Raw genomic sequence first — 18556 nt, 5'->3', positions numbered from 1 at the left:
AATATTCATTTATAGTTTAAAGTTAATATGTATGGTTTCTAGCACTTAGGAGATTATGAATTTAGATCTCTAAAGAGATCTTAAAATCAAATTTCTATTAATTTGAGACAAGTAGCCAAAATTTCAGAATGTATAATATACACCAAGTGTGAGTGCACTTAAATTTAAAGTCAGGAAATAACTTTGAAACAAAAAATTGGGGAAGGCCTATTTTTTATTAAATAATCTTATAAAGACAAGAAAAGATAAGCATTATTATTTGAAAAAGTTGCAACTGCCTAAAACCTAAACACTGACAAGGACAATACACCTAACATTCATTCATTCAATCATTCAAATCCCCACCCCAGGATATGTTTATTTTAGAGAGGGTGGAAGGATAGAGAAAAGAAACATTAATGTGAGAAACATCAATCAGTTACCCCACTGTGTACAAGTCTAGACCAGGGATGGAACCCAAAACCTGGGTATGTGTCCTGACCAGGAATTGAACCTGCAACCAACTGAGCCACACCAGCCAGGGTCTGACAGCTATTTTTATAATAGTTTGTATTGTACACACTATTCCACATGATTTTTTCAAATGATTTCAAAAGAAAAGGGAGGGGCAATTTATTTGTGATAAAATATATAAAAGCTCATTAATTAGAACATGGAATGTTAAAAAGCAATGTCTAGAAAGACAAAAGATACATATGTATGCAATTCCAACTACAATCAATGATTCCAATGCAAGGGATTACTCAATAATTGATGTATAAGAGAAGTACGTTTACTTCAGGTCAAACCAGTTGCAGAAAAACTTTTTAAAAATACACTTTATGTTTTAAGTAAATATAAGGTTTTGAAGAAGTTTGAAATGGCTTATAAATTTTTTTCTGTTAGTTGCATAAAAGAGGATAGACTGGTTATAAAAGATCTACATGGAAGCTAAAAGTCAAGATGACTTTGAAAGAGTTCTTACACTACAGCATCAAAAACTACTCCCATAGGATATATTGTTACTATCATCATTTTAAATGATAGCATTATAATACAGGTTATCTCCCTTCATTCTGAGTAATATAACAAATACATTTCACAACACTGAGAAATTTCTAAAGTCCATAAAATTAAAATACTTATAGCAATCCTTCTGGAAGCAGAGTTGCTACTGCACATTTCACAGCGGCTCTATAAGACTTTCCAACACACACTACATACAGATATATCACACAGTAAACCTGAGGTAAACTGAATTTTACTATTCAGCTCCCATAGAAGTACTCCTTAAAAAAACCTTTCTGGCTCTAGCCAGCGTGGCGCCATGGTTAGAGTGTCAGCCTGCTCTCCCCAGAGGGTCGTGGGTTCGATTCCTGGTCAAGGGTGTATACCTGGGTTGTAGGTTTGATACCCGTCCCCAGTCAGAGTGTGTGGGAGGCAACCAATTGATGTGTCTCTCTCACATCAATGTTTCTATCTCTTCTCCCCAAACCCTCTTTACTCTGATTAAAAAAAAAAAAAAATCAATGAAAATATCCTTATTCCTTGGGTGAGAAAAAAAAGAAAAAAAACTTCCTTAATTATGCAATAAAATTCAGTTAAATATTATTCTAATTTTACAAATAAGACAAAAAAGAGTAGCAAATTAAAAACCCAAGATATCAGGTCAATAATTAAGACAAAAGGTATTAAAACTCAAATGCAAACATCTGTAAATAGATTTCTTAGATTACTTGAAAAGTAAAATCTCACTAATATAGGACCTCATATGGTCCTATTCATAAACTTATTCATAAGTAAATGATTATAATTAAAGTACTCTCTTAAACTTTTACTTAGTCAAATCTTTCCCATTTACTTTTTATTTACATTATTTATTTGCTTAGAACATACTAGAAAGTTTATCAAACCCTAGATATTTAACCAGAGTTTATCAAGAACTTCTGAACGGGATCACAAGTGAAATAAACACTGGGCCTAAGAATCTGGAACCTTGTGCTCTAAGGGCTGCCTCTCCCACTATTAGTAAATAACTGACTATTTACTACCAATAAAAATTGACATGTGTTTTAATTTATAATTTTCATACATATAATTCCATTTAAATCTGATAATAAGTCAGAGGTAAGACATTTATTATGAGAAAACTATTAATCCAGACTCACAATTTTGAAAAATGAGGCTTAAAGAAATTGTTTAGCCAACATCACACAGGTAATAAGTAGCAGAACAGGAGTAAAATATAACTATTCTGACTCTTACAATCTGCTTTTCTCACTATACCAAGCTGATAGTAACCTCATTTGAAAAAACTGTAAGAATACAATAAATGACTGCTATAGCTTTTCTAGCTTGAACTGTACAGGATTTGGAAAAAACAGTATAATTAAAGAGAGAAAAAAACTATTTTTTTAAAATGAAGTTTTATAGTTTATGGTATACTCTAGAATCATTACTTGTAATTCTCATTTAATCTTCTCACACTAATCCTACTGTTACATCTTAGTCATAAATATTATTTATCATAAAAGTATTTGCATGAAAAAACTCAAAAAAATTTTATTTAAGAATTCAAGGCTTCTACAGATTCACATTTTAATCTACTGTTGTATTTTCAACATTTTAATTTAGTATGGTAACTAAACATTGTCACTCATTTGTAGGTTTTTAAATATATTACAATTTATATTTGGCCTTCAAGAAAATTTATCTTGTCTGAAAGGTCCTTTATTTGGTAAGCAGAATATATAGGAATACAGCCGTAACCAGTTTGGCTCAGTGGATAGAGCATCAACCTGTGGACTGAAGGGTCCTGGGTTTAATTCCTGTCAAGAGCATGTACCCCAATTGCATGCTTGATCACTGGAACTGGTCAGGGAGCATGCAGGAAGCAATCAATATGTCTCTCTCACATTGATGTTTCCCTCTGTCTGCCGCTCCCCATCCCTTCCACTCTCTCTGAAAGTCAACGGAAACATATCCTCGGGTAAAGATTAACAACACCAAAGAGCATATAGAAATACATCCACATATAAATGTGCAATGTGTGCCACATACCTCCATCACCATCATCTGATCCTCTGAAACTAGGATCTTTTAACATGTCCAGCTCAGCTAACATGCGCACATAAAGTGCATTCTGTCTGAAGGAAGGATAAAATCTTTCATCTCGTAGCATCAATTCATACACCTATTGAATAAATGAAAATATTCAATCATTAACAAAGAAAATGGTCTTGCTGTAATGAATCGCAGGCTCCATATTTACAAGATGTTGTCACAACTAATGATTTCTCTGGTCTATCAGTACTGAAATTGCACTGAAAAGGGTCCCACTACAACATATGTCATATGATAGCAGACTATACATAACTAGAGGCCCGATGCATGAAATTCGTGCAAGGGGCTTGACCCTCGCAGCCCCAGCTTCATCCAGAAGGTCGTCCAGAAGGACGCCCAGTCTAATTAGCATATTACACTTTTATTATTATAGAAGATGTTCTAGAAAGTGGTATTCTCTAAGAAACAAGTCCACCCAAAGACTCAAACACATTCAAATAAATATGAGTGACATTATTTATTTACATCATCAATTCATGAAATTCTAAGATTGTATATCTGGCTCTGCAGTCAAACCGATATAAAACAGCCTAAAATAAGGATTTCCCTCACTTGTTAAATAAATAAATAAACTGGCAAAGTGGCCCATCTTTTTTGTAATTGAGAAGTATTATTACCATAACTCATTAGTTTCTCCTCTCTCTTTTTTAAATCCTCACCTGAGGACATGGTTAGAGAGAGAAAGGGAGAGACAGAAAGAGAAACATTGATGTGAGAAAGAAACATGGATCGACTGCCTTCAGTGCATGCCCGACCAAGGATTGAACCTACAGTCAGGTACATGCCCTGACCGGGATCAAACAGGCAACTTAGGTACATGAGATGATGCTCCAATCAACTGAGCCACTCCAGCCAAGCAATTTTTTACAATTTTCAGTAAGTTTTTTAAAAACAAATTACATGCATGTGGAAATATACATATTTTTCAAGAAAGATATAATAATAAATTTTGTATAGAATACCTTTCTTTGAATGTCATCAAAGATTTCAGGAGTTGGATCTTCATGATTCAAGGTATCTGCTAATTTCGCTACCAAATAATCATCAACAGTAACCCGTGGAGATGCCTAACAAACACAAAAATTACAGTAATAAGTATCTTTGGAATTTCTAAATACAATTTAAACCTTTGATATTATTGAAAGTAACTGCCAGAAAATGCTTAGTTTGTAAATGATAACTTGATGTTTAAGAAGGCTGATATAAGAGCTAGAATTTCCTCGTCATTGCGTAAAATAGTAGCCTGGTAGACAAACATTTACTCAATCTGCAAAATGGAAATACTACTAAAGTTGTTACAAGGATTAAGAGAGATTTATGTAAACCATACAAACACAATATCTGGCATATACGAAATACTTTCATTAGGAGATGGTTCTGAACATTCAGTAGTCCTGCTGGGTGTGTATTTATTACAACTGCCAAAATAATAAGCCATTTGTTACTTACCACTTAACAATAGAAATGACCCTTTGAATGCCCTTTAAAAGAGACTACCTTTATCCTAAAGTTGGTTTTATAAAACTGCAGCAAAGTTCCATTGTGATATGAGAGGAAATTTATCTGAAAAGTTCATCTGTTCCAACAACTTCCAAAATCTGATGTTCAATGTGAAAAACTACTTTACTGAAAAAAAAAAAAAATGCTGAAATCTAGGAATATGGTCATCTTTATGATGTCAACTTCAAAGTTTTAGTTCTGAAAGCTCCGGAGATCAAGTGATCAGGATGGTAACTCTTAGAAAACTAGCAAAAGAATGCATAGTTTAAATAATTTCTCCACACTATCCAATAACGTATCTAAGGAACAGAATGAATAAATCAAGAAAAGGGATAAAAGAAGAAAAACTATACAGCAGGGTATAATTTTGTAGAAAAAGGGCTATAGAACTTATAATGCTCCCTTGTTAATTCAACATTATTGTTAGTAAGTCCAAGCAGGTCGTATAGTGATTTTCATTTTTGGGGAGAGAAGGGTGTTTATCTGTTGTTTGTGTGGTGTAGTGTGTGTGTTTATGTTTTCCCCTGAAACAGGAATAGGAGAGCTAAACAACTCCGAGTATGTGACAAAGATTAGAGAGGAACATGATGTTAGTTGGTTCTGTCCTTTCATTTATCCTCTAAGCTCTCTGAACTCAGTTTCTAGAAAATAATAAGAGGCAAATTTAAAAATAACATTTTATATTTATTTAATTTTTCCTATAAACTCTGGTACAGAGAATTGGATTAAGGCTCCCTGGTATAGGGTGACCAACACTTCTGGAGAGCTATCATAGGTCACAACTTACCAGACTGCCCCACTCAGTAAAGTAATATAGAAAAAATAAGTTTACACATTTGTTACTGCCTTAATAATACAAAAGTGATTGTTTTCCAAAATTATCTATTAATCTGTATTCTTTACTTTTCTATTACACAAATGTGGTCAAACTAAATAACAGGACTAGTAAACAATGGCAATTAGTATTAATAGAACTAATAATACAAGTATTATTAAAAATATATAATAAAGTACTTATGTTTCTGTCCTCTGTTACAGCAATTAATTTTAACTTTTTAAGTATTATTTAAATTATAGGTTATATTATTGTATATTCTTAATATACATAAATATGATGTAAAAATGAGATTATACATATAATAGGATATTATCTATATTTAATTTAAAAAATTACTTTTCTTTTTATTCCATGAACCCATAGGATATTTTTACTTTGTGTGTTTCTCTTTTTAGTAAAGCTTCTCTGATCTGCCTGCAGCCTTTAGAATATCCTTTTCTTTTACATAGTGGTAAAACAGCACAATCAAAATGTAAAATTCACTTTGACTTTCAGCTCTACTCTTAAGCCTACATCTCACTTATTTCTCTCATCAATTTAACAATTCTATCGTATTGTTCTATCAATTAATGAGAGTGGGTACTGAAGTCTTAAACTATTATTGCTAAATTATCTATTTCTCTTCAATTTTGTCAGGTTGTGCTTTTTTCCCCATGAATGTGGGGGCTTTTTATGTTTCTGATTGTTTTATCACCCTGATCAATTATCCCTTTTATTAGAAAACTAGTGACCCAGTGCACAGATTTGTGCACATTGAAAGGAAATTACTTAAAAGGTGGCCGGCAGGGCGGGACTAGGTGAGATGGGCCAGACACATCCTGGAGGTAACCTCCCTCTATCCCTGCCCAGCCAGCCGCATCTGGGGTGGTGCTGTGGCTCGAAGGGCATCTGCGAAGTGAGGTTCCCTCTGACAGGTGGGGTCCCTCGGCTTGGCCTGTAAGGATTGGGCCAAAACCGGCTCTCCAACATCCCCCGAGGGGTCCCAGAGTGCGAGAGGACACTCTGCAAAGTTGCTGTCATACAGGGTGTGGAATGCAAACACAAGGGTGCAGTAAACCAGATTCGGAGCCAACAGTGCCCCAGCAACAACATAACCCACGGCCGAAGGTAGAATTGTGCAACCCTACGAAGAATAGGGCTTCCTCCTCTCTGGTTTCAGGGGTGCATCACCCAAGAACCACCACTGCCAAGTCACTGAAGCTCAGCAGCTCCTGTGTTGAGTGTCAGCCCCCTGGTGGTCAGTATGCATCATAGTTACCAGTGGGATGGACACTTAGCATATTAGCCTTTTATATATATATACTAGAGGCCCAGGGCACAAAAATTTGTGCACTGGGGGGGGGGGGGGGGGCCTCAGCCAGGCCTGTGCCCTCTCGCAGCAGTCTGGGACCCCTCAGGGGATGACCACCTGCTGGCTTAGGCCTGCTCCCCAGGGGATTGGGCCTAAGCTGGCAATCAGACATCCCTCTGGCAGCCCGGCAGCCCTTGGGGGATGTCCACTTGCCAGCGGGGAGCAGACCTAAACTGCAGTTGGACATCCTTAGCACTGCTGAGGAGGCAGGAGAGGCTGCCCCCACCACCGCTGTACTGGCAACCATCAGCCTGGCTTGTGGTTGAGCAGAGCTCCCCCATGTGGGAGCGCACTGACCACCAGAGGGCAGCTCCTGCATTGAGCATCTGCCCCCTGGTGGTCAGTGTGTGTCATAGTGACCAGTCATTCCCAGTCTTTCTGCTGTTAGGGTCAATTTGCATATAACCCTTTTACTATATAGGATAGAGGCCTGGTGTATGGGTGGGGGCCGCTGGTTTGCCCTGAAGGGTGTCCCGGATCAGGGTGGGGGTCCGCTTGGGTGCCTGGCCAGCCTGTGTGAGGGGCTGATGGCTGTTTGCAGCTGGTCACACCCCCTTCAGGGTGGGGGTCCCCACTGGGGTGCCTGACCAGTTTGGGTGAGGGGCTGAGGGCCGTTTTTAGGCTGACCGGCGAATGAAGCTCCCAGCCACTCCTTTTTTTCTTTTATTCTGGGATTTATTTACCTTCTATAATTGAAACTTTGTTGCCGTCACTGGCGCTCCCAGCTCTCAGGCTGCGGCTGGCTGAAAGCAGGTATCTGGAGTTTGTTTAGCTTCTATAATTGAAACTTTAATGCTTTCGGAGCTTAGAGCAGGCCGCGGCAGGCGGGGAACCTTGGCTTCCTCCATCACTGGAGCAAGCAAGCCTCCTGCTCGCTTCAGCTGCATGACTGCTGGCCGCCATCTTTGTTGGCAGTTAATTTGCATATCTCGCTGACTAGCCAATGGGAAGCATAGCGGAGGTACGGTTAATTACCCTTTTTGTCTTTTATAAGATAGGCCTTCCCTTCCCCTGGCTGCCGGCACCGGTTTTCCTCCGGCACCTGGGACCCAGGCCTTCGCTCCAGCCGGAGCCGCCTTCAGTCTTCACTGCGCCGCTTTGTGCCTACGTATGCAAATAAACCGCAATCTTCATTGGCGGTTAATTTGTACATCTTGCTGATTAGCCAATGGGAGGTGTAGCGAAGGTATGGTCAATTACCATGTTTGTCTGTTATTAGATAGGATAGACTAGAGGCCCTGGAGTCCCTTGGCCTGGCCTGTGGAATCAGACCAAAACCGGCTCTCCAACATACCCAGAGGAGTTCTGGATTGGGAGAGGGGGCAGGCCAGGCCAAGGGACCCCAGTGGTGCCTGATCAGGGCCAGGGAGGAACCGCGGGAGGGCTCCAGGGCATGTCCAGCCTGTCTCACCCAGTCCCAATCGGCTGGACCCCAGCAGCAAGCTAACCTACCAGTCGAGCGTCTGCCCCCTGGTAGTCAGTGTGCATCATAGCGACTGGTCGAACGAATGGTCGGACACTTAACATATTAGGCTTTTATTATATAGATATTCCTCTTTTCTCATTAACAATTTTTATCTTAATCTATTGTCTAAACTAAAATCTATTAGCATACACATTCCTGCTCTGTTTTGGTTACTGTTTGCATAATTTACCTTTTTCAATCTTTACCTGCAACTATTGTGTCTTTGAATCTACAGTGTGTGTGACTTTATCATTTAGTACAGCAGTTCTCAACCTGTGGATCGTGACCCCTTTGGGGGTCAAACGACCCTTTCACATGGGTCGCCTAAGACCATTGGAAAACACATATATAATTACATATTGTTTTTGTGGTTAATCACTATGCTTTAATTATGTTCAAGTTGTAACAATGAAATTGGGGGTCACCACAACATGAGGAACTGTATTAAAGGGTCGCGGTATTAGGAAGGTTGAGAAATATTGATTTAGTATTTTCATGACCTTGGCCAAGTTAATTCAATTTCCTAAACATTAGTTTCTTCCCTTCAAAATAAAGATAATATACAAAATAAGACTGTGATCAGGATTGAATGAGACAATATTTGTGAAAAAGTTGTGCTAGCATAAGTAATAGATATTTATAAGCACTATAAAAATTATTATTAATGATACTGCCAAAGAAGATAAGAGCACATTAACCAAAATATATCCTCACCTTTTCTGATAAATATTGTTCATAAATTCCAACAGCAGCTGCTCTTAAAAGACCTTTGGTTTGGTTGGTTTGATGTTTTCCATCTTTCTGACGGCTTAATAAAACTTCTAGTTGTTGTTGGGCTGTAACCCGGTACCCTTCCACTGTCATCCAGAAGAAGAGATGTGCTTGACCTCCAGTTTGCTGCATGTAATCTACCAAATAAAATCCATACCATAGATATTAGTGTCACACATTTCTGGGTGCATGTAGCTGTTTCATAAGTTAAGAAAAATTAAAGTTTCAAATACTTAAAATTTGACATTTTAAAATGTATAAAAAGTGTCTGAAGTGAAAATATAGTTATATCATTAATTAGTTAAGCTAAAAAAGACCAGTTATGTAGGAAACATAAATAAAAGCACATTTAAAAAAAAATCTACCTTTCATAATAAAATCTTTAGGGGATAAAATTGCTACACAAAGTTTCCTCAGAAATAAACCATTTTGTTAGCATTCAGCTTTTTCCTCAATAAACATTAATAATCATAATATGTATTAACATTTACATAAATAGTAAGAGTAAAAATTAAACTTTTCAACAAATCATGTATCTATTTTTTATCATGAAAATTAAGAATCAGAAAGTTGTGGTAAAAATGTTCTCCAAATAAAAGGAATTATGCTGTAATTGTAATAAAATTCCCTCCCCATTCACACAAAAAAGTGATACAAACCAGTTATATATGCCACGTATTCCTCATAAAATACTCTTCCTCAAATAATTTAAATTCACAGTAGACTCTTCCAAGGTTTATTTTAAAAGAAGTTTAGCAAATGCACATCAGAGTTATAATAAGCATTTGTTTCTTCAAAACAAAATAAATCTCTACCTCTGTTTTCCAGTGGAAAAAAAACGAACATTTCAGAGAATAAGAGAAAGACGTGAGACAGATCTGGCATGCTTAATACTGAGTACTTAAAATTTAATAATAGTTACAATTATTAAAAATTTCAAGGATTATATTATTTTCATAAAATGGATTTACCTACCCATAAAAAATTGTAGTGCAACATTGTCTACAAGGATGCTGGCCAGAGGGACTGTGCAAAGTTTCCCAAAGTTTGCTGCCAGTTTCACAGTATTTATTTCCTATAGATAAAAGCGAATGTAGGTTAATATTTCATCTATTCACTCATTAGGTTAAAGATTTTTATATAGGTGTAAAAAATCAAATTACAAATTAAAATAGAATAAAAATAAAGTATTTCCCTTCTCATACATGTGAGTTCCCAATAGAATAGTCTTGGCTCAGTGAATGTTATTTTCAGAGTTGCTTAGTAAATATATATTAAATATGATAAGTATTAATTTCTTCCAATACAAAATAATTCTAAATTACTGTGTTTTCAAATTCTCTCCCTCTTTCTACATACTCCAAATGAAAACGGACATTTTAGAGGCTCAAGAGGATGTTTAGAATGCTTAATATGTCCAAGAATAAACAAATCCCAATATTTTTAAGTATAGATTGAAGTCTATCTACTGGGAAAACAGAAAATATTCCCAAAAGAATAATTTTGCTCCCAAGAGAGTAAAATTTCTATAAAGTATTTTATAGAAATATAAATATAGAAAATGTATTTCTTCTCAGACTATGTAAACAATAAATTATGTATGCTTTTTGGAGTTATAAAAGCAAGATAACTACCTACATATAAAACAAATGAAGAGAAAAAAAAGGTTCAAAATCTACATATCAAGCACTATGCTAGGTACATTACACACATTACTTCATTTAATTTCTACAACAATTCTATTGGATTAAGTACCACCAAAGCCATCCTATATAATAAAAGTCTAATATGCAAATTTGACCAGGGGATAGGGACGGCCAGCCAACTGCCTGTGGCCCCTCCCCCTGGTCGGCCGCATAATACATATAGTAAGAGTATAATACATAAATAGTAAGAATTCGTGCACCAAGCCTCTAGTTTAACATATAAGAAAGCTAAATACCAAAAAGTTTACCTATGACCATAAAGCAAGTAAGAATGAGTTTGTTTTTAAAGCCTGCTGTCCTTTCTTCTAAAACCCACAATATTTCTGTGAACTATTTTAACCAGCTTCTCTGTATATATTCCCAAATCCATATTTCACAACCCTCAATTTTAAAAGACAGACATTCTCTAGAAGTTAAATAGGCTCTATTATTCAGGGACAGATACTAAATTAGGCAAAGGTGATACATAAAGGAGAAGGAAGATAATTTGAAGGAGGAAAATAACTTCTTGTATAATTAGTATCCCTTCATATAAGTACTGAAAGTAAGAGTAATTGACATAAAAAATCTGGCATAAAACAACCCAGTGTCAGCACATGATTTCTCTCCTATATTTCTCCTGCCCAGCAGCAGCTCCACAAAGAATGGGATGGGGAAGAGTGTTCACTATAGCTTTATTTGTAATAAAAAGGTATGATAAAAGATCTTCTAAGATTTCAAGATGAGTAGCATGTTTAAAAAAAACATCTCTGTGGAGATTCTGAGGTTATTTCCAAAGGATGATGCATGACCAGAGCTATTAAAGAGATAAAGTTTGATATTCAAAACAGAACTGACAGGTTTCCAAACAATACATTGAGATTGTTAAAGGATTCAATATCAAAAAGCATCTGGGCAAGAAGACTTTAAATAATGATGATGGACCACTAACTCTAAGATCTAGATCAGGGGTGGGCAACCTTTTTGTGAATGCGTGCCAAAACCAACAAAATCTCTCACTCAAAATTCTTCTGCGTGCCAACGATAATTTTTTGAGAACGTGTTACGCCTACTTGATATCTCTTAAGGTGTGCGTATGTGAAGAACCTTGAAGAAATAAAAAAATTCATTCGAGCGACAAAAGCACAGTATATGATGATGAAAAATACATTTATTTTTTAATGTATACATGTACACTGATAGTGCGACAGAAAACTTTATGACTCCATTTGATGTTATCAGTGGGACTTTTGCTGCTGCATCACTGATGACAGAGGTTTTACATCAGGTTTATATTTCGTGACCTTCAGAGATATGCACAAGCTACTACTTTCATCCGTCAGGCTACTCCTATTAGGAGACTTAACAAACTTCATCACTGAGAACAAAGATTCACAAGCGTATGCGGATGAAAACATGAAGAGTAACACTGTTGCAAAGTTTTTTAAACAGAAAAAATTTTCTGGAATGGCATTCCAAATCCTCAATAGTTCGTTTTCGACACTTCTCTCTGGTACTCCTGTCTCTAATCGCTTTTTTTCAATGTTTTCCAAGTCAACTCTTGGGTCAATAAATTTCTGCTTCCAAATTGAACTACTCTGAAATTCAACCAACTGCATTTCAAAGTCAGCCATGTCTATGGTCTTTAAGAAAACTTGTTATGTAAAATTATTTATTTATCTAAGATGCACCTACACTGAATTTATCTGAAAAATTAAAAAGTCAATATTAAGAAAAAAATTGTAAATGGAAGATTTTATAAGAGAGGGTTTCGCGTGCCAGTGAAAGTTACTGGCATGCCATGTTTGGCACGCGTGCCAGGGGTTGCCCACCCCTGATCTAGATAGTGCAACTACTTAAAAGAAACAATAAGCACTAGTGAAACCATATCATTTTTCTATTCTGAATTTGCATGGGTATATTAAACTAATTTTAACACAGATAAAACAAAGACAGGCATACACACAAAAGCACGCACCTGTGTATATGAAATGTGGACCTCAAGTACTGTGAGCTAAAATTAATCTAGCAAACTAAAGTTATTTAAAAATGTCTTGTATTCCTTAAGAAAAATTGCAAAATTACATGATCAGAGTCACAAATAAATTTCCAAAATAGAAAACCAGCCCAAAAAAGTGACTACACTAAAAACTAAATTTAATTAAAAATGCTTTTTCCTCTCTGACAGCCCCAAATCTCTGCTCTATTTTATAGTAAAACTCTTCTAAACAACTAACAATAATCACTATTTCTAATTCATCTCTTCCCATTTCCTCCTGGACTGACTCCCCTCATTAAGGTTTCTCTATTCCACCAAAATTGTTTATCATCAGATCACCAATAATCCCCTTGGTGGCATATCCAAGGGCAATTCAAAGTTTCATCTTACTCAACTTATTAGTAGCCTTTGACATACCTGATCTCTCACTTCTTTAAACACTTTCTTTACATGGCTTCTAGGATATCTCTCTCAGGTTTTCCCTCAATCTCACCAGCCACTTAACTCTGTACCTTTGATTTTCTACTTTGTCTTAAACACTAGTAATTGAAGTGCCTCAGGACTGAGTTCTTGGTATCTTCTTACACTCACTCTTTTAGGTAACCTCATCCAGTCTCTTAACTTTAGGTAAACATCTGATAACCTTTAGAATTCTCAAAGATATTTCCACCACTAAACTTTCCCTTGAATTGGAGTTTACTAATTAGCATGTCTACTTGACTACTGAACAGGGAACTCAGCTGAAACATCCAAAGTTAGATTCACTCCTCCAAATCTCCTCCTCCCTCAGTTTTATCCATTTAAGTAAAAAGTGACACTATTCATACAGTTGTTCAACTCATCCAAGTGCCTTTTTAGTTTATCACACCATATATTTTTTTTTAATTTTATTGAGTTTTTACAGAGAGGAAAGGAGAGAGATAGAGAGTCAGAAACATCGATGAGAGAGAAACATCGATCAGCTGCCTCCTGCACACTCGCCCCCACTGGGGATGTGCCCGCAACCAAGGCACATGCCCCTGACCGGAATCGAACCCGGAACCCTTCAGTCCGCAGGCCAACGCTCCATCCACTGAGCCAAACCGGTTTCGGCTATCACACCATATTTAATCCATTAGTAAATCCTATTCGCCCTATATCCAGTCTCTACTTCTGACAACCCCTACAGACATCTATTACTGTACTGCAATTGTCTTGTAAATGATCTTAGTTTCCATTCTTGCCCCCACCAGTTCGAAATTTATTCATCACAAAGAATCAAAGTAAACATTTTAATTCTCAAATCAGATTACATCACTCACCAAGAAAAATATCTAATGGATTCACATTACAATTAGAATCTTTAAAAAAAATCCTACTATGGCAGGTAAAACCATATATAATCTAACCCCAAGATTCCTCTTCAATTTCATTCCTATTGACAATTCCTCTCATTCACTCCATAGCAGCCACACTGACCTCCATGAACTCACCAATCATTTTCCTATCTCTAGACCTTTGCCTTTGCTTTCACCTTGCCTGTAAGACTCTTTAAAAAATAATCTAAAAAAAAAAAAAAGTCATAGGACTCTCTCATGTCACGCCTTCCTATGCTTAAATGTCACCAGATCTCTCAGCATCTATACAAAATACTGTTGGACATTCTCTGTCCCTGTATTTTGCTTTACTTCTTTTCCCCCCACACTTTTACTTATTTTCTACTTTTTTTTTACATTATATATCAATTTATTTATTGGCTTATTTTCTGATTGCAACTAAAATGTAAGCTCCATGAAAGTAGATATTTTGTCTATTAGTCAATCTACCATGGTGTCCCATGCATAAAATTCAATAAATAGGTTTTTAAATAAGTAACAGTGGATAGAGGGGTGGGCAAACTTTTTGACTCGAGGGCCACAATGGGTTCTTAAACTGGACCGGAGGGCCGGAACAAAAGCATGGATGGAGTGTTTGTGTGAACTAATATAAATTCAAAGTAAACATCATTACATAAAAGGGCACGGTCTTTTTTTTTTTTAGTTTTATTCATTTCAAACGGGCCGGATCCGGCCTGCTGGCCGTAGTTTGCCCACGGCTAGATGAATAAATTAAGGAATAAAATATCTTTAATTACTTTAGCATTTTTTAGGCAGTATTTCAATCTCTTTAGCTTGATTTCACAAATATTTATACTACATTATATCAGAGAAATTTTTTTCTTGAAGTTCTTTTGTAGCATAGTGCACTGGTGAACATACTTTTTGTTATTTGCTAGACATTTTAAAAATTTACTTTTATATTAGACATACATTAGTTTCAGATGTATAATTATAGTGACTAGACATTTATATACCTTATGATGTGATCACCACAATAAGTCTAGCAATTATCTGCACCTACACAGTTATTACAATATTATTACCTATATTTCTTGTACTATTCATTACTTCTCCACCACATATTTTATAACTGGCTATATATATATATATATATATATATATATATATATATATATAATTTATTTTACTTATTTTAAGAGAGGAAGGGAGGAGAGAGAAATAGAAACATCAACAATGAGAAAGAATCTGGGATCGAGCCTGCAACCCGGGCAAACGGCCTGACCAGGAATCAAACCAAGACCTCCTGATTCATAGGTCGACGCTTAACCACTGAGCCAGGCTGTCCGGGCCACAGTTTGTACTTCTCAATCCCCTTCACCTTTTTCACCTATGCCCCCACCCTGCTAAACATTTTAATAAATAAAGAGTATTTATAACTAAATGTTAACTCAAAAGTACTTTACTTACTTTGCCTGACTGCAACCGTTGTATTCTTGAGTCACATACTTTCTTTACAAATAATAAGCTATTTATTTGATTTTTGATAGTGTTGATATCTAAAAACAAACAAATTGATTACGAACTAGAAAGTTAGTTATATGTGAAATACTTTAAACATGCCCTTACTGTTATCCTATATAGTAAAAGACTAATATGCAAATAGAATGGTGAAACAACCAAACAACCAGTTGCTATGACATGCACTGACCACCCGGGGGCACGTGTGGAATATGGTGGGCATTGGCCGCAGCAGTATGGTGGAGCAGGTAAGCAGGGGAGCCAGACCAAGGTGGGATGCCGGTCGCTGTCATCGGGGCGAGCCTTTGGTGGTTACTGAAAATTCTTTGCTCCAACGAACCGCGGTCCCACCCGGCACTCACACCTGCTGCCAGCACCAGACCCGTTTGTACCCACTGCTGGCCCCAATTGCTCTGCACTGTCAGCAGGTGCAAGCGGGGCCAGCGCCGTCAGCGTGTGGGGGCAGCGGGAGTGGGGCCATGGCAGGAGGGGCTGGGTGGGGCATGGAGGATAGGCCAAGACCTTCCCCTGTGCCCACCCCAGCTTCGTGGCCCACAGTTCCTTTCAAGGTGCACAAATTTGTGCACTGGGCCCCTAGTTTAATATAATAGCCAATGCATAAAAAAATTATTATATTTAATAATGAAATAACCTAAAATTATATAATGAAATTATTTAGTTAATATTAAACCTTACCAATTCTCTTTACTTTAGAGATAACTGCAATAATAATCTCACATTCAAAATTATAATACCTTATTCTTTGTTTTTTGTTTTTGTGTTTTTTTTAATCCTCACCAGAGGATATTTTTTCCATTGATTTCTATAAAGATGGGAGAGAGGAGGGAAGTGAGAGAGACACATCGATTGGTTGCCTCCCACAACACTCCTACCAGGGTTGGGGAACCTGCAACTGAGGTATGTGCCCTTTCTTGTGACTTTTGGGCCTGTGGGCTGACACTCTAACCACTGAACAAATGGCCACAGCTATAATGTATTCTTAATACATGTTATAACACAATAAGCTAGATTTCAATTTAGTTAAGGCAAAAATAACTAATAGCATAAAATGACATTTAGGTAAATTCCAATTTTGTTTGAAGATACAGTAAACAATAAGGAAGTAAAACATTCTTTCACTTAAATTACTTACCATCACCAGCTGTATCTAAAGATCGAAGATACTGTAATTCTTCTATTGCCTTATCTCTGACTGCTTCTAACTCTCCAATATTGTCACTCAATTTAATAATGTTCATAAAGGCCTCATAGTTGCAATTAGACTCACGGATCTAAAAAATAAAGTTTAAAAAACAGATGGGAGGGGGACTCACTTATTAAGGGAAAACAGAATCTTGAGTGACTACCATGTGAAAGGCACAACTTGACATATTCCTAATGCTTATAACAAAACAAAATGAAAATCTCTGTACTCAGAGTACTTAAATTCTCATGGGTCACAAACTAAACTATGGAAATAAAGTATACAATAGGCTAGAAAGTAGAAAAGCATGCTCAGAATGTTTGATGGATGATAACAAGGAAGCCATGACGGCTGAGCTATATCAAAGAAAGGTAGAAGAGTAGACAACAAGATCAGTGGTGATGAGGAGCAAACCAGTAGGTTACAATAAACATTTTGACTTTCATTCTATGTGGAATGAAAGTTACTAGAGGATTTGAAACAGAAGAGTGGGATTCTCCAACCTAAATTTAACAGAATCACTATGATTATATGAACACTATTATTTTGTCTTTTTTTCCAGTCACTTGCTGTTTAAGAATAAAAATAGAGTAGATGGACAGTTAATTTGAATTTAACTAGAGTGTCATTTCACCAAGCAAGTACAATGAGAGAGAGAGAAACAGTATATGAAGATGTGAAGGAACTAATCATTATGACTGCCAATTAAATTTAAACCAAGTAATGCAGTAAAGGGAGCTATGCAAAGGTAGCAGACTAAGGATATACCATCATCATTTTTAATGGCTGCATAGTATTCTATTGAATTAATATGCATAATTTATTAAACTAATCCTCTATGTGAAACACTTAAATTGCTTTCAGTTTTTTAGTATTATATGCAATGTTTGCATTAGTGGCCTTAAATGTTGTTGCAAATCTGCTTATCATCATTTTAGAATAAATTTCAGGAGAATTCCTAACCAAGGGATATACATTTAAAAAATTTTTAATGATGTGGATTTGCATATTTTTAAAACTCTTGGTAGAGAACCTAGTAGGGATCTATAAAAGTTAACAAAAGAAAAGAATAATCAGGTTCTGTGGCCCCCATGAAAGGGTCTAACTTTAAAAAATACTGGTCATCTGTCTATACACATGGGGAATAAAACATCCTTTTTTAAATTTAAGTAAGTAGAAACAACACCAAAGTTGTCAAGATTATTTTATCTTTTAAAGAGAACTTGACTAACACATATAGCAAACAGAAATATTGAAAATATAAAGATTATCTCTAGATACATTTTTATTTAATAAATTGTTGCTTAATCATCCTAATCTCCAAGTACTATTTCAATATTTAAAAAAATTGTTTTAAAGAGTTGTAATTTAGAAAGTACATACCATCCATATGATATACTGATTAATATAATCAGGATCACTGAGTTGATTTATTAATGGAAGAAGAACTCCTTGTGCAAGGATTTCCTGGACAAAATTTAAAAAAACACAAACAAATTTAATCTAATACACTGTTCAAATCAATAGCATAATATAAATTACCTAACATAACCTGTTACTTAAGAAAAGTACAATACACATAAAACTAAAACTTAATAACCACCATAAGCTAGACGAGCTAGTTTGCCACAGTTAAAATAAATAAATTAAATAAACTGAGATGCAGCTACCTAGATCTATATGGATACATGTCCGCAATGACACCTAGAGTTCAAAGGAGAAAAGCAAAAATATAGCTCTACTATGTACGTATTTCTGTTAATTTTTAAATGGCAAAACATTGCAGTATAACTATTTATGGATT

General features: G+C 36.0%; 1 protein-coding gene across 16 annotated transcripts in view; it reads right to left on the bottom strand.

The window, feature by feature from the left end:
• SNX13 (sorting nexin 13) overlaps window positions 1-18556 on the bottom strand; it is a 103695-nt gene that overhangs the window by 34739 nt on the left and 50400 nt on the right. For all 16 annotated transcript variants that reach the window (XR_004970868.1, XR_004970869.1, XR_004970870.1 and 13 more), the window contains 7 exons: window positions 18136-18219; window positions 16702-16840; window positions 15498-15586; window positions 10003-10102; window positions 8971-9164; window positions 4065-4169; window positions 3040-3172 (listed from right to left, as the gene is read on the bottom strand). Coding sequence is in view for 13 of the 16 variants with exons in the window: in XM_036327968.1 (XP_036183861.1) it covers window positions 3040-3172; window positions 4065-4169; window positions 8971-9164; window positions 10003-10102; window positions 15498-15586; window positions 16702-16840; window positions 18136-18219 (844 nt within the window). In the remaining 3 variants the exon portion in view is untranslated. The remainder of the gene's footprint in view (window positions 1-3039; window positions 3173-4064; window positions 4170-8970; window positions 9165-10002; window positions 10103-15497; window positions 15587-16701; window positions 16841-18135; window positions 18220-18556) is intronic.

Source organism: Myotis myotis, unplaced genomic scaffold, assembly GCF_014108235.1.
Source record: "Myotis myotis isolate mMyoMyo1 unplaced genomic scaffold, mMyoMyo1.p scaffold_m19_p_11, whole genome shotgun sequence".
Classification (NCBI taxonomy): Eukaryota; Metazoa; Chordata; class Mammalia; order Chiroptera; family Vespertilionidae; genus Myotis; species Myotis myotis.
This window is presented reverse-complemented; position numbering and strand designations above follow the sequence as displayed.